This window comes from Alexandromys fortis, unplaced genomic scaffold (assembly GCF_014885135.2).
Source record: "Alexandromys fortis isolate MF-2015 unplaced genomic scaffold, M_Fortis_MF-2015_v1.1 scaffold_20, whole genome shotgun sequence".
Classification (NCBI taxonomy): Eukaryota; Metazoa; Chordata; class Mammalia; order Rodentia; family Cricetidae; genus Alexandromys; species Alexandromys fortis.
In genome coordinates this window covers 16,901,781-16,917,421 of record NW_026067903.1, presented here as the reverse complement: position 1 = coordinate 16,917,421, position 15,641 = coordinate 16,901,781, and the positions used below count along the sequence as shown (strand labels likewise).

The 15,641-nt window shown below is 37.5% G+C and overlaps 1 protein-coding gene across 7 annotated transcripts in view; it reads right to left on the bottom strand.

The window, feature by feature from the left end:
* Rims1 (regulating synaptic membrane exocytosis 1) overlaps positions 1-15,641 on the bottom strand; it is a 472,082-nt gene that overhangs the window by 209,899 nt on the left and 246,542 nt on the right. For all 7 annotated transcript variants that reach the window (XM_050134523.1, XM_050134524.1, XM_050134525.1 and 4 more), the window contains one exon: positions 1,929-2,266. In XM_050134523.1, the coding sequence (XP_049990480.1) occupies positions 1,929-2,266 (338 nt within the window). The remainder of the gene's footprint in view (positions 1-1,928; positions 2,267-15,641) is intronic.

Below are 15,641 nucleotides of genomic sequence, written 5' to 3'. Positions count from 1 at the left end.
CCAACTAGTCATCCTTTCATTCAAGGAACTAGTCATCCTCTCAACCTAAGCAACTAGTTATTCTGTTGATCAAGGAACTAGTTATCCTTTCAATCAAGGAACTAGTTATCCTTTCAGCCAAGGAACTAGTCATCCTTTCAATCTATTTTCCATGGCTGCCCAAATCCACACTGTCACCTGAGTCCTAACTGTCACCTGGCCATCTTCTGATTAAGCACACAAGTCTTCATTATCTATTTATAGACCACTGCTTTTCTCTGTGTTCATGCTGTATTTCCCAGTATTCTCACTTTATCTTCTCAGTGTTTGTGCCTCTGCACTCCTTGGGATTTTATTTAGGTTTTCACCATAAAAAAATTTATTATTTTTATTATTATTATTATTTCTATACTAACAACAGCTCTACCATCTTTGTCATATTTAAAGGCGCCATCTGCTGACCATTCCCAAAATTCATCTTTAATATTTTTGTTTTTTAACTCATTACATTTTACCACCAAGTGAGCTTTGTTCTATTGTCACTACAGTACTTCTGATGTCCTTGCTATTTTCTTTCAAAAAAGATCTTCATACACACTCTCTGCCCTAATATTGTCTATTTCCTGGAATCTTATAAGGCTCAACTCAAAGCCATTTCTTTTGTTTCTAGAGATTCTAAAGTACTATACATATATTCTAGCATTGAACAATCAATTAACATCTTGACTAGTTGCCTAGGTGTCTATCTTCCCTGGGATATTATTTGCCCATATTGTGAGAAATGGGATATGTCTCCATCATCTCTGCTCTCTCTTGTTCCTAGCACTGAATTTAATTATAGTGATTGTTTCATGAGTGCTGGCTGAAATCACAGCCATATTTAGTTAGGTAGGCACCACATGGCGTCCTGGGACCTTGTGTTGGCCGCTAATACTTGGCACACCCCTGCAAAGTGTGCTATCACTGCCTATTATGGCAGAATCAGGACTGTGATCCAGACACACTTTATTTTGAAGTCATTGACCTTGTGTAAATTTTGTTTGGAAATGAGGTTCGAACATTTCCATGGGTGGAGACTACTCCTTACCTAGTGGCATAAATAAGAGTTACAGGAACAAGCCTAGTCAGGTCCAACCAGTCTGGGCTCACACAATAGGAGCACCATTTTGACATCTGTGTTTTCTAGTGGACAGCATCAACTCAGATAAATGGATGGAGAGTGAAACATTTGATGTATGTTATCTGATCATATTATCCCTTGCTTATATCTTTGACAGCTTCCCATTATGCCTGGATAAAAGTACATGATAGCTAACCCCTTTGCTTCTCTTCTATCTTCCTTGGCTACCTGTACTCTAGCCAGTGGTATCCTTTAAAAACCCCTCAAGCAGATATCTTTCCTTCAGACCACATGCCTAGACCCACTGCATCGTCCTTAACTTTGCTTCATAAATTCCTCACTACTTTTATAGTGCAGCTTAAAGTATCCTCAGAGAAGCAATTTCTGATATCCCACCACGCCTTTCAGTAGGCCGGGCCATGCTTCATATGCTTCAAGAGCACACTTTTTGCTAACATGCTAAACCCAGAATAAACAGTGTTTCTAAAGGCTTTTCTCAGCTCAAAGTTCCAACTTTTTCCAATTTTATATATTTATATATAAAATATATATTTATATATATATTTGAGTTATAGTTTATAACTCAAATAATTGACATATCTTTCACTGGCATCTGTGCAAGATATGAAAGACAAGCTTCTCAAAACGGGTCTCTTACGGTATGACATATTCTAGATGTAGACAGAAATCTCAGGCCTGTTGCTGCCTTGTCTATGGTGCCTAAGAAGTAATCCTTCCACATACGCCTCCTAACACATGCCGGGGTCTTGGTAACAGGTGCGCTTCCTGGCAGCCCTCAACTTTTGCTTAGAGTGTTAGTGAATATTACCTTTCCCTTGGTGGCTCACTTCTAGACCTTGATGTCTGCTTCTGGTCCGGTCCCACGGCTTGCTGCGAGGGCTCCGCCCCTTTACTCCTGTCCACTTGTGCACCAGGGGAGGCAGTGTCCTGGGACGAGGCAGCTGCCGTACTCAAAGGTGTCTGAGACCTCGATCGCTCTTGGAGTCGCGCTTTCTTTTCTCTCGGCACCTCAGATCCAGCGCCAGTAGCTGTGTCACTCAGAGTCCCGTCCTGACTGGGCTGCTGAGGGCCACTTCCAAAGAACCATGCTCCAGATTTGGTTAGGATCTCTTGCTGCTTTCGACATAAATTGCATACCCACATAACCTATTTGAAGGAGAGAAAGAGCAATATAAAAAAAACTTCCCACATTATTTACAAATACTTTATTAAAAGTCATATTAAGAATGTCTTCATCTTTCTATGTACCCTTGAACATTCCTCATAATATTTTATACAATACACAGTCAAGTATATCAATGCCAGGGCTTGAAGAGCGCCTCTGAGCAATTAGGGCAGAATTTTCTTCTCACTTTAGTTTAATGATTCTGTTTCATTTCACCATATGCCTGTCATATTTTGTATAATTGATTCTGATGTTTCATTAAAATATCTGTTAGCATAAGTGCTCTAGGTGAGGCAGATAATTGATCAGAAATTATTGTAAAGAGCTGTAACATCAATACTTCCATGCACTGACCTTGGTATCTCAAAGGATTTTATAGATATCTCTCCTCTGAAATAAATCTATTATTAAAATCATTCATGAAAGCTATTTAATATGGAAAAAGTGCCGAACAAAACAAAATGAAAATATGTGTATTTCCTTCGGTTTCTCAATGTGTTAACCTCAAGTTCGCCTTATGTTATACATGGTATTCGTGCATGTATTTACTACGGCAACGCATCTGAGACTGGGTTTATTAATATGTGACAACAGTGTTTCTTCAAGAACACTGAGTAACATACATGTTGATTGAAGGGACTCTGGCCTGGCCCTTCCCATATTCCCTCTGCCTGTTTTAAACAGTTAGATTACACTACTAAAGCTAGATACCAAGATCTGTTTCCTTATTTGGCCACTTCCTCCTCCGGGGCTGACTACCAAGGTTGAGCTATCTAAGTATTAAAGTCCAGCACTCAAAAACCCCCTTCAGCTCACCTAATTAACATTCCCAGTTAAAATTTAAACACCTCATTCTAACGCAGAGTTTCTCTTTTTACCTTTATAAACCGCCATTTGCCTGTGGGGAATGTCATCTCTCTCCTCCTTATCCTTTGTCTCCCTCTGGGACAAATACCTTTTCCCTTGTTCCCTTTCCCTTCTTCCTCATCTTCTATCTCCTGTCTTTGTCTCGTATTCCCCACCCTTTGTCTCTGTGGAGCAAATAAATCCCCTTTGTGCTGAGAACTTGCTCTCAGGATCTTGAGCTGATACCAGTCTCTTACATTGATAAATGACAAATAATCACTTAAGATAAACATTTAATTTGATACTCTTAATGACATTTAAAATTAATACAGTTACAAGGATCAGTTCTAACAAAAATAATGAAGAATGTGAGCAATGACTAGCACTGAGGACAAAGACAGATGATGGCGTTTCTAGGAGTCATCATTCTGAATACGTGATAAAAAAAAAATGGATGAACAACTTACTGCATAAACATGGACCAAAATAGTTAGGACACCTTGCAGCCTCAATTTAAAAGGTGGCTGTGAATGGCACCCTGTATCCTCATCTCTTCAAACCTCACAAACAAAGATGCTCAGGCCTGATTCTATGAATATATCGAGCATAACAAAATGAGGGATACACCTCGGAACCAGAACTCCCATGACAACTTCTGCCTCCCGCTACCTAGCTCGCAGGATGGGAGACTAAGGTACTCATTTACGGCCATTTGAGCTGACGAGACAGCAATAAGACCTGAAAGAATGTGATTCACGAAGACTGATAGGAACCTTTCTCATTTTACATCACGTAAGTAAATAGGTGAGAGAATCTTAAACTTGCAAACAGCAGTTGATCAGCAGTCATTAAGAGAGGGCCATTTTCTACAGAATAAAACCATGTTTGGAGACAAATACGCACTTCATTCAAAATCATTTTTTTTTTACAATTATTGCAGAGCTTACAAAATGGCCTTCAGTTAAATAATATTGCACAAAAGTAAAGACAGTAGCAATGCCGACAGAAAGGATGATTTTCACTGGATAATTTCTGGGAATGCTATTACAGTTTTCTTTGTGTTGTTTGATTTTAAGCATTAAAAACTGGTCAATAAAAGGCAATTGACAAATTTGGGGAGAATTCAGATTTTGAATATATGCTGAACAATTACATATCTATTTAAATTAAGTTTTATATCCCATTTAAGTTAACTTAGTTTCTAATGATAAATATGTCATAATTGCTGGGCAAGTAATATCCACACTTTAGATGATACCCCAGACCCAGGAAGACAAATATAGTATGTAGTCACTTATAAGTGGGTATTAGCTGTTAGATAATTGATAATGAATCTATACAATCCGTAGACCCAGAGAGGTTAACTAAAGAGGAAGGTTCTGGGGTGGGAGGGGTGCTTGAACCCCTTCCAGGAAGGGAAAATAGAATAAACACCGTTGGTGGACTGTGGATTGGGTAGGAAATTGAGTGGGAAGATTCAGGCATGTGTGAAAGAGAGGGTGAAATGGTTTGGAGAGGCAGCTGGAATTATGGAGCATTGTGGGTATGTGTGGAAATCGACGGCAGTGGGAACATCCTGGAATCACGAGGGTGACCTTAGTGAGGACTCCTAGTAAAGGAAGGTATGGAGTTTGGACTTGCCATCTTTTATAGCCAGGGAAGGCTTCCAGTGATGGCATTCCGTTGGGTTGTTTGCCCAGAGGGTACCACAGAGATCCCTAAACAGCCCAGGCTGATGATAGGACACAAAGTCATTCTTTGAAAATTGAAAGCAGGCCCCTTTGCAGAGGACAACATCTACCTCAGCTTGTCGAAAGTAAAGAGTTCTAACTGGTGCCAGTTAGGAGCCTACACCTCTGCCTTTTACTCTCTATTGCACGAGAAGGTACTCCGTAGGATATGAAAAGAAAATCCTGGACAATATCCCAGCCACAAAACTATTCACCTACAATCTGTCCTGCTTGCCAAATGTGTTGGGGCAATGATGACACGACTTGTGGGAGTGGCCAACCAATGTTTGTTTTAACTTGAGGCTCTCACCAAGAGAGGTAGCACAAATCCTATGCTGCCTGGGATTGGATACTAGATAGTCCAGAGTCCTAGTGTAGGGGAAAAAAGGGGAAACATGACTCATTCCTGAAAGAAAAAAGAAAAAGAAAGAAATCAATTAAATGATTCCTATACTCATAGATCAGTGCCTTATTTGGTCATCATCAGAGAGGCATCTTCCTGCATCAGATGAGAGCAGGTGCTGAGGCACACAGCCAGAGAAAGAGTCTAATGTGGAGGTCTCCATCATCTCCATAGAGTACCTCCCTTCAGATATCAGGAAACCAGGCAGAAGAGAAAAATGAGAGACTATGGGAGTCAGAGGGGAGGGGTGGGAGGACAGCAGGAGAACACGGACCACTGTATCAACTAAGCAGAGAACACAGACTCAGAGAGATGGAAGTGACAAGTATGGGGCCTGTATGGGTCTGGACCAGGTCCTCTGGCTGTAAGATTGGTGTTTTGTGGTGTTCCTAACAGTGGGAGTGGGTTTGCCTTTAACTCTCTTGCGTACTCATGGAATTCTTTTCCTCCTGTTGGGTTGCCTTGACAGGCCTTAATATGAGGGCTTTTGCTTGGTCTTACTGTACTTGTGCTGTTTGGATATCATCTCTTGGAGGGAGGCCTGCTCTTTCTTGAAGAGAAAACAGAGGGAGAGTGGTTCCAGGGAAGCAGGGAAGTCAGATTGGTGGGAGTTGAAAGGGGTGGATGAAGGCAAAACTATGGTCAGGATGTTTGTCTGGGAGAAAAATCTATTTTCATAAAAGAATATTTTGTTTAAATTTTAGTGTCTGTGATGCTTGTCAATTTATAACACTTAGAGAAAATATTCCTTTTCAAAATTCCTCCAATGTCTTATTTCCTTCTCTATCATAATAAGTCAAAAGCTTTGTTTCAGAATTTCCTATGTGGGATGAGATTATTCAGTCATGTGAAACAAAATTAACTATAAAAATATACTAATATAATTATTTTTAGTAAAAGTAGTAATGCTCAATCTCTACTTTTGGTTCTATAAATTATTCATAAATAATTAAATATTTGGTAATATAAAAAGAAATTATTTGTGTGCATGTGTTAGATACATAGAAGTTATGAAATTAAAGCAGAAACATATTTTTTATCAAATATGAGACCCATGTACAAAGTGATCAAGGTAGTAAGACATAACATACCATGTACATGTAAGATATTCCATTTTGATTTTCAATTATTAATTAAATTTGTCTGGAGTTATACTCAGAACTGATGTGCAGATAACTCTGCACCAGATTTCTTATAAGACTTAATTATAAAAAACAAACCTTACACATACAAAGAGAAAGAGCAAGAAAGGAGAGAGAAGTGCACACTCCTTTTAGAGATGGTAGCATGCAGGATAATATCCTGGTTTAGTGTCCTGGGATTTTATCCAAGCAAATCTAAAATAAAGAATGCCTCTGTTGTAGCTAACTTAACAATTCTCAGATCTTTAGCGATCAATTACAAAGTGGAATGAAAGATTTTTGTGTTGTAACATGGCTTCTGAAACTCCATGATATGCATCAGAAGAAACATGGAGGAAAAAACAGAAATTATATACTGATATTTGGTTCTAAAATTTTGTTTCACACCTAATCATGAGGGCAAACAATAGATCAGATTAAAATTAATATGACATTTACCTAAACAACAGAAATCCTAGCACTTCTTACCTTACAGACAAGGAATCTCATAGCTCACACTACATGCTCAGTAGAAATATGAACATGTTCAGATGTATGAAGTTCTTTATGCTTGCTATTCCATAATGTGTTTACAGACTGTGTGCACTATTGCTAGGGAAGGAATGCCCTGTACTGGACACCAGTTTTAAAACAAAGAAAGAATTCCACTTCAGTCTAACTAATGAAACAATTTTATCTGAGGTTACTTACTGGAGGTGGGTGAGGGCTTACTTACAGGAACATGTACAATGTATGGGCAGCTACAAGACTGAAGAAAATGTTTTCCTCTCCCAGTAACTCTTAACTACCAAGGAATCCATGCAGATGGGCAAGAGCCTTGTAAACACACCCTTATTGTCCAAAAAAAAAAATCTCTATGGGGTACAGGGAGGACCTGTAATCCACTCTCTTTTCCATGACCAAGGGGATCAACCTCATGCAGATCTCCTTCAGGAAATCAAAGCTGTTGACACCTAAAAAAAGACAAAGGCTACCTCATCCCCCAAAGACTGCATTCCACAGTATGCTTACAGATATCCACAATGAATCTGGACATATATTAATGGTACTGTTTTCCTTATGAAATCTATTTTAATTTTTGATTTTGATCAAAAATACATTTGTACGCTTTTAAAAACTAATATGTATCTTTACAAATAACTTTTATGATTTACTTTAGTGTAGTACTTGGAAATATCACTCCAATATTTTGAAAATATGAACAATAGGCAGTGGTGGCACATGTCTTTAATTCCAGCACTCAGAAAGCAGAAGAAGTTGAATTCCTGTGAGTTCGAGGTCAGTCTGGTCTACAAAAGCTAGTTCCAGAACAGGCTACACAGAGAAACCCTGCCTCAAAAACAAATATATACCAAAGTTGCTAAATTTTCTTATATTGCTGAACTCTTCAAATTCTCCTTCTTCTTGTGATTCTGACAAGTATAAATTGAGGACAAATTATAAAGTCAACACTTCAGTATGTTGAAAACTAAATGAGATAGTAGGAAATATTGAGTGATGACATATCAATACACGGAAAATATTTTTTTAAATCTGCTGCTATTTGATTGTTCTATTTTCATAGGTTTATGTTCTCCCTTTGGAAATGTTTACACATTAATGTGGGTGAATTAATAATTAAAATATGAGTTAGAACATTTCTTTTTAATGAAAAGAACACTTTGAGTTTCACTTACTCACTGAGAATGTTTTAATTTAATTTTGTATGCAATTTAAAATTCCTGCAATCCTAGTGTAATTTTATATACTATTTTTATTAATAATGCAGCATAAGTATGTTCATGCAATTCTACATTATTCCAGCATATTTGACATTATTAAATAGAAATAAGGCACAGCATTTGACTTACCCTTAAACAGCTTATATTTTCCTACATGAAGCAGAATTCTGCAGTGAAACCCTATTGATCAAATCCTTTTTGATACGTAAGACTATTTGTAAGAGCACAATGGAAGATAGCAATTACTTGGTGAAACCCAATACATGTTAAATGTTCTCTCGCTCCAAACACTACATAGTGAAGGTTTTATTTTAAAATTTTTTCAAATTTACTTCCCAAAAGTGGTTTGGAGAACTTCTGGCTTTAGAATTTCAGCGCTTTAGAATTGCTCACTTCCTAGAATCCTGGAAATGTTCCTTGTTTAAAATAACACAGTGAGATTTCATCTAAATAATAGTAAATAAGGCTACAGAGCTGTGAGTTTCACAAGAAAAAAAGTGGTAACAAATGTTTAGGAGTTGCTCAGTGTATGGAAAAAACGTAGTAGGATGAAGGGCTTCTATATAGAATAGAGCTTGGGGCTGGAGAGATGCCTCAGGAGTTAAGAGTATTGACTGCTCTTCCAAAGGATGCAGTTTTCCCCAGCATCACAGGGCAACCCACAACATCTTAACTCCAGGTCCAGGGAATCCAAAACTCTCTTCTGGCCTCGAACGTCACTATGTACACATGGTGTACAAATATTAAAAAAAGCAAACTACTTGCAAACATAAAATGAAAATATTTCTTTAAAAGAGGGAGTCAATTTTAAAACACAAAGATCTCTAGATTTGAAATGGCAACTGTTAGGACCAAGGTGAGAAGTAAATTCAAAGTAGAATAATGTTCAATCCGTTATTCCCTGAGACTAGAATTCTTCTGTGTCTTCTCATATTGTCCTTCTCATATAGCCACCTTTAGTGTCTTCCACCACATGTGCATAGATGGCTCTTCCGTATTTTAGAATGGATCGATCAGCGTTGATTTTGATGTTTGGGAAGAAATGCCCTATTATTTTTTTTCTAAGATGCTTACTGTCTCCACATGACTGATAACTAATTGTTACAGTTATTAATTGTTATGCAGTATAATTCTTTTTCATGTCAAGCAGGTAGGATACAGACACAATTAGTTTGTTCCATAGAAGTACAAACATGTAAATTCACCCACCAATTTGATCATGCTAATTATATTACATTGAAAAGAGTCAAAGTCTGTATGACTTTCACTTGGTTTTAAATAGACCATCTATTGCTATATAATGTCTGAAAATGTTTTAAATGTGTTTCTGCTCATGGCTCTGTAAACATCTAAAATTTACATTATCTAGAATCTATGTAGATCATAAAACTTGAGAGGCAATACTGCCATTCTGAATGAGAATGACCAAAGCAGGCCCAGAGGTAGACGCCAGGACCTGATTACCTTATGCCAACCTCTTCACTGAACTCCCGAGGACAGACCGTGGGGCTCTGTGTTTCAGCTTCCTCGTTTAACACAAGGAACGGTGAGAAGGCACAGTGGGCAAAGGAGCTCACTGCCAAGCCTGATGGTCTGGGTTACACCCAAGACCCACAAGGCAGAAAAGACTTTAGCAATTTGTCCGATCATCTTTACAACTACACCATGGCCATGTGCCCACCGCAATACACAAAAGTAAGTAAATAAATATATGTAACTTGCATCTTAAATCTCTCTGAGATATGAGAGAAAACATACAACAGACATAGTAAATACTGATGTTTATGTTACTTAACATATGTACATCAGCCACAGACATATCTTCATGATTCTTGTGATATGAAATGCTCCATGCACTACTAATTTGTAATTTTGACAAATGATTTTGGGTCTCAGCTAAATGCTAGGCATTACTCTAGGCACCGGAAACAAGGCACTGAAAACAGGGTTGGGGGAAGCCTTCCCAGGAACTTATGTCAAATCAAAAGATGACAGAGAGAACCAAACATAATTTCTAAAGTGGTCAACAGAAACATATGGGGCACAAGTGGCTAGAGAAAGGACAATAGTCACTCGGTTGAAGCGGGGGCTTGAGTCTGAAACTGACTAATTGGAGAAAGCTGATCAGTAAGATTAAGCTATGCACGTCACGGGAAAGGCAACCCAGGCTACAAACAGAGCCAGGGAACTGACCTGGGCAAGATTTTCCAGAAGGGGCGGGAAGAGCTGAGACAGGTTAACGTGTCAGGCCAGGTGGCACAGAGCTGTTTCAAACTGAATCAATCTCTGTGCAACAGACCTTTGCTTTGATGAAGCAAGTAATGAGGAGCCATTGTAAGACTCGGAGCAGAGCAGAGGTCTGATAGACCTCGGGGTTTAACAGGATTCCTCTGGGTGCTATGGTGAAGATCAAATGGAAGGAATCAAACGTCAGGGTTCTGTAAACTGGATTTGACGCTGCTATTTTTGGATTGTCTTTGCCCAATATGTCCCAGCCTTTTGAGTTATTTTTTCCAGTCTCGTTTTCACAGACAGCACAAAGTTGAACTATTTACCAGTTTGTACTTTCTCAGCATTTAAACTGAGATCAATGCTTATCTCTTGTTTTGTCTACAATACAAGGTACTCACCCACTCATCGACATTAATGGAATCTGCTGCTCACTGATGTCATCCCTCTGCCCAATGAGAGCATCTCCCCATCACTTCCACATGTCTTCAAGTTGGCTACATGGCTGTGCTCCTCTTGATGAATAGCCAAGGTCTATACAAAACCATCAAAACTTTTTCCAGTGGGAAATTTCTTTTCAAACTATTGTTCTTCTAGTCACTTCCTTCTCTGCCCTTTAAAGATAAAGTTCAGAGTATCCTAAATTCATACCTTCTCTACTTCCTCATGCCTCATTTGTTTTTCACGTTCTGGAAACCTATGGCCATCCTCATGATGACATTTCTTTCTTTTTTTTTTTTCCTAACACTGAGAATCTATTTTGGAAAATTTTAGCCACCTTCCTCCATTACTGAACTCTTCTTCAGTGTCTGGATGCTTTGACCAGTTTTCTTTGCTGCTTTCTAAAACGCAAAGACAATGTCTTCTTCAGGCCATGCTCTTATATGCCTCTTCACTCATCCTTGACTAAAATCTTTATTATTCACTCATATTAAATGCGGTCGCACAGGGAATTTCATTATTGTTCACTTAATTTTATATCCTAATAGGCTCCATGAGAAATATAAACAGTCTCCATTTTCACCATGATCCCTTTGAAAGCAATGTACATTAGGGGATTTATACAATGAATAAATATTTGATTAATAAATAATATCCATGCCTACTATGCAAACATGACATCTGCATTATAGAGCATATACAATAGAAATTTAATAAGATAAAGGATAATTAAGCTTTTAATTATATGTGCTATTCAAACAGATTACCTTTCAATATAAACCAATGTCTTAAAATCATTGCCTCCAGCTTAGTCACCATTTAAAAGACTCAAGCACATTCACTGTCATTTTTAACATGTGGCCATTTGAATGACAGAAACCTCCAGACTCCAAATGTACAAAAGAGACATGATTATGCTTTCTACAAAATGAATTGTCTGTCCCATCCACACAATAACCCAACTCATTAATATGAGACTTATCTTAGCCTACTTTGTCTTTAACTGTTCATCAAGTTTTCTTAAATTTGACTCCTAGAAATCATTACTCTCCCATATATCTACCGCCTCATGTTTCTACCGACAATGTAAAAACAATCCTCTTTCTCCACCAAGATTTCTAAAGCCAGTGTCTTAACTGAGTTTTCTGGCTTTTGTTGTTTATTAAATAAATCTTGAATAACTTTTCCAGATATTACAAACTTTAAAATTATCTCCCTGTCTCCTATGGCGGTACTGGGCATTGAACTGGGCTTCATGTATGCTCCCCAGTCCTGCTCTAAGCCTCAGCTTCTAAACTTGCTTCCTTCCACCTAGACTTAAAACCCTTTGACACACAGTAGTTCTTGCCAACTCTGCCAACCTAATATGTTTCCTACACGAACACACACAACATACCACACACATGTGTATTTTGGTGTTCTGAATAAGTATCATGCCAGGTTTATAATATTTGTCAACCTATAGTACTCTTACTTTCAGGTTATTTCCAAAATGATTATATACAATTTATAATTATTTTATTATTTATATCTGAAAAAATAGTTCATATGTACATTGATGATATAAAACTTCCATACGGTGACAGGCTGCCCGCAAACTTTCTTCATTATCTTTGTTCCCCCAGACCTAATCCTCCAAGCTCATCACTAGCACTGCAACAGAACATCAGCTGCAGCCTTTCTTCCCTCCTGTGCACATCTAGTGTGGAACCCACAGACCTTCCCCTCCTAATCTCTCTCTCCTACTTGCTTTGATGCAAACCTTCAACTCCAGCAGGCACCCCCTGCTAACCCAAGGGCTGCTCCTCCCAGGGCAACAAGCAGGTTGAAGGGAGAGTCAAACCTCTCCTAATGCTTCTAAGACCCAATCCCCCCAGTCTCATCCTGGTCACTGTAGCAGGAAAAACTGTTGTGGCCTCCATTTCCTCTCTGACCCCATCCCCAGTGGATCACAAAAACCTTCTTCTCCAACCTACCTTTGCCCAACTCATCCTAGTATCCCAGCGTCCATTAGCAGCAGGCATCCCCTGAAAATATACCAGCTGAGCAGGCCAGGGGAAAAAAAAGCAACACACACCCATGACAGGCTCCAAAAACTCAGAGAGGAGACAGAAACCAAAGAACCAAAACACACCCAACAAAGACAAATCTAGAAACCACTACCCAGGACTTAGGTCATCCCAAACCTAGATGCCAATACACCAGCATAAAAACACGATCAAAGTCAAGGCAACTAGAACCACTAGAACCCAGCTATCCTATCACAGCAGGCCCTGTGATATTCCAACACAGCTAAAGACCTGAATATGGCCTTTATGAATATGCTAGACTCTCTTAAAGGGGAAATGAATAAATCTCTTAAGGAAATCCAGGAAGACACAAACAATCAGTGTAAGGAAATAAATAAAACTGTTCAATACCTGAAATTGGAAATAAAATCAGTTAAAAAAAAAAAAAGCAAACTGAGGGAATTTTGGAAACAATTACCATTACAAACATCAATGGCATAAGTTACTCCCTTACAAAAAAATTCAGAGTAAATGACTGAAAGAGGTTTAAAAAAAATGACAAGGGAAACTGACAATCAATTACAAATCAAGATAGCCAAAAATAAAAACCAGTGAAACTAGAATTATCTCTTTGCAGAGATTACTAAAACTGATGAATTCTTTCTTGTATGATCAAGGGAAAAAAAGAAATAAAACTATCAGAAAGGTGACAGTGCCACAAAACTAAAATTCATTAAAATTATAAAACAAAAAAAATCATATTAACTTTTACCAACAAAATGAAGAGCATACAGGAAACAGAAATTGCAAAAAAAAAAAAAATTTAAAGTCTCTGGTACTGACACAAAAGGAAGTAAAGTAACTTAATGGCCCCGATGATTCAGAAGCTAAGCCCATATTTAAAGGCTTACCATATAATGAAAATCCCAGAACCAGATTATTTTTCACAGCAAATCTTCATAAAAATTGTCTAAGAAGTAAATGGAGGTGTTGGTACATGATTCTTTTGAGTTAAACAAAAAAAGAAAAAATTTTTTCCTACTTCTGAACTTTTATTTTGTCAACTTAATTCTAGGACTAAAATCATAATATAAGGAGACTTGTATAAAATTAAATTAAGAGACCTTACAATATCCAACCAGGCTCTTTCAAAGTCAGCAAATTGATCCAGCTACATAAATCATTATTCACCAAAACAGAGTATGAGATTGATCATTGCATATGATATTATACATTAAAATATTTTTGGGATTCAGATACATAAAATATTTAAGAAACATGTATGAAAACTATTTGACAAAATCCAACACCTTTTAGTGATAAAAAAAAAACACTCCACAAACTAGAAATAGCAACACATTTCAAACATGTCCTAACTATGATGTAAGGTGTTTCCAATAACTGCTTCTAAGAAGACAGTTAATAATGAAAGGCTCAGAGCCTGATACCCAAGACATAAATAACCAACAGCTGCATTGCATTGTAATGCACTATTTTAGTAGATACAGTAATAGAGAAACTGCAGGGTCTGGTCGATGGGTCACCCTTCAGTGAAGGCTACACATCCAAGTGTACATGGGGAGCACAAACTGCACTTTATGAATTTTTAATATTTTAATTAAAAGAGAATACAAAGTTGGGTGGGATGGGAACTGGGGATGATCTAGGGGGAGTCAGGGGAAGTAGAGTATATGAACAAAATACATTGTACAAATTCTCGGTGTACTAATAAGAATGAAGAAAAAAGATAATGAAGTTTAATTTTTTGAAGACTAAAAACATGGGAAGAAAATATTAAGGTGTTTCTGTCTTATACAAAAGAAATTTGAAAGCATTTATGAAACACTACTGCAACTAATAAAGGATTTTACTTATAAACAAGATTCTAATTTAATATAAAAATCAATTTTATTTCCATTCACTAACAAAGTACTTGAAGGACTAATTTGTTATATAATTTATTTAAAGAACTTAGAAATGCTTAAAGAATTTAGGAAAATATTTACAGAAATTCAGTATAATTACAAACCACTGCTTTAAAAAGTATATAAAGATTGCTATGAAGGGGCTGTGTTATTCTAAAAGCACAGTTCTAACCCACACTATGATTGCATTGGAGGGGAAGGTTTAGTAACTTAGTTTGAATGCAGTTATAGGGAATAAGCTCTAATGAAGTAGAATTAATGTCAGGGCTTTTCTCCTCTCTCTCTCTCTCTCTCTCTTTCATATACATCTACATCCACATGTACATGTATAACTCCCTGACTCATCTTCAAGCAGAGACTAAGAAGGCCCTGTGGGAATAGTGGGAAGTTGGTCTGCTACGAGACAGGAAGAGCTCCTTCACTATAAACCAACCTTGCCGCAATGGAGAAATAGTCTTTCCAATCTTAAAGACTATAAATAGAGATATACAAACATGTGTTGCTTAAGTTTCGCAGATTGTGGCATTTTTCCACTACAAGCATATAAATATAAACACCAAGTACTGGCATACACACCATCATAAATGATTACATATCTAAGTATTGTTAAGATGCAAGGCTCATTCAACAGAAAGGAAATCAAGCATGGTACTAGAGACTGAGCCACATGCCTGGAACTAGCAAGGCCATGAATCTTAGAGGAGAGTCTGCTACCACCACTTTACTAAAGCAGCATAATTTCTAACTACTTTCTAAATACTTATCCATATGCCAGCCGATAAAATAGCTCTCAGTACTCATCAAAGATGCCAGTCTTCTCAGCAGGCAGAGATCCTAACAGAAAACAGTAACTGATCACTGTACTGAAAATATATACATATATATATAAATATAAATATATATATATATA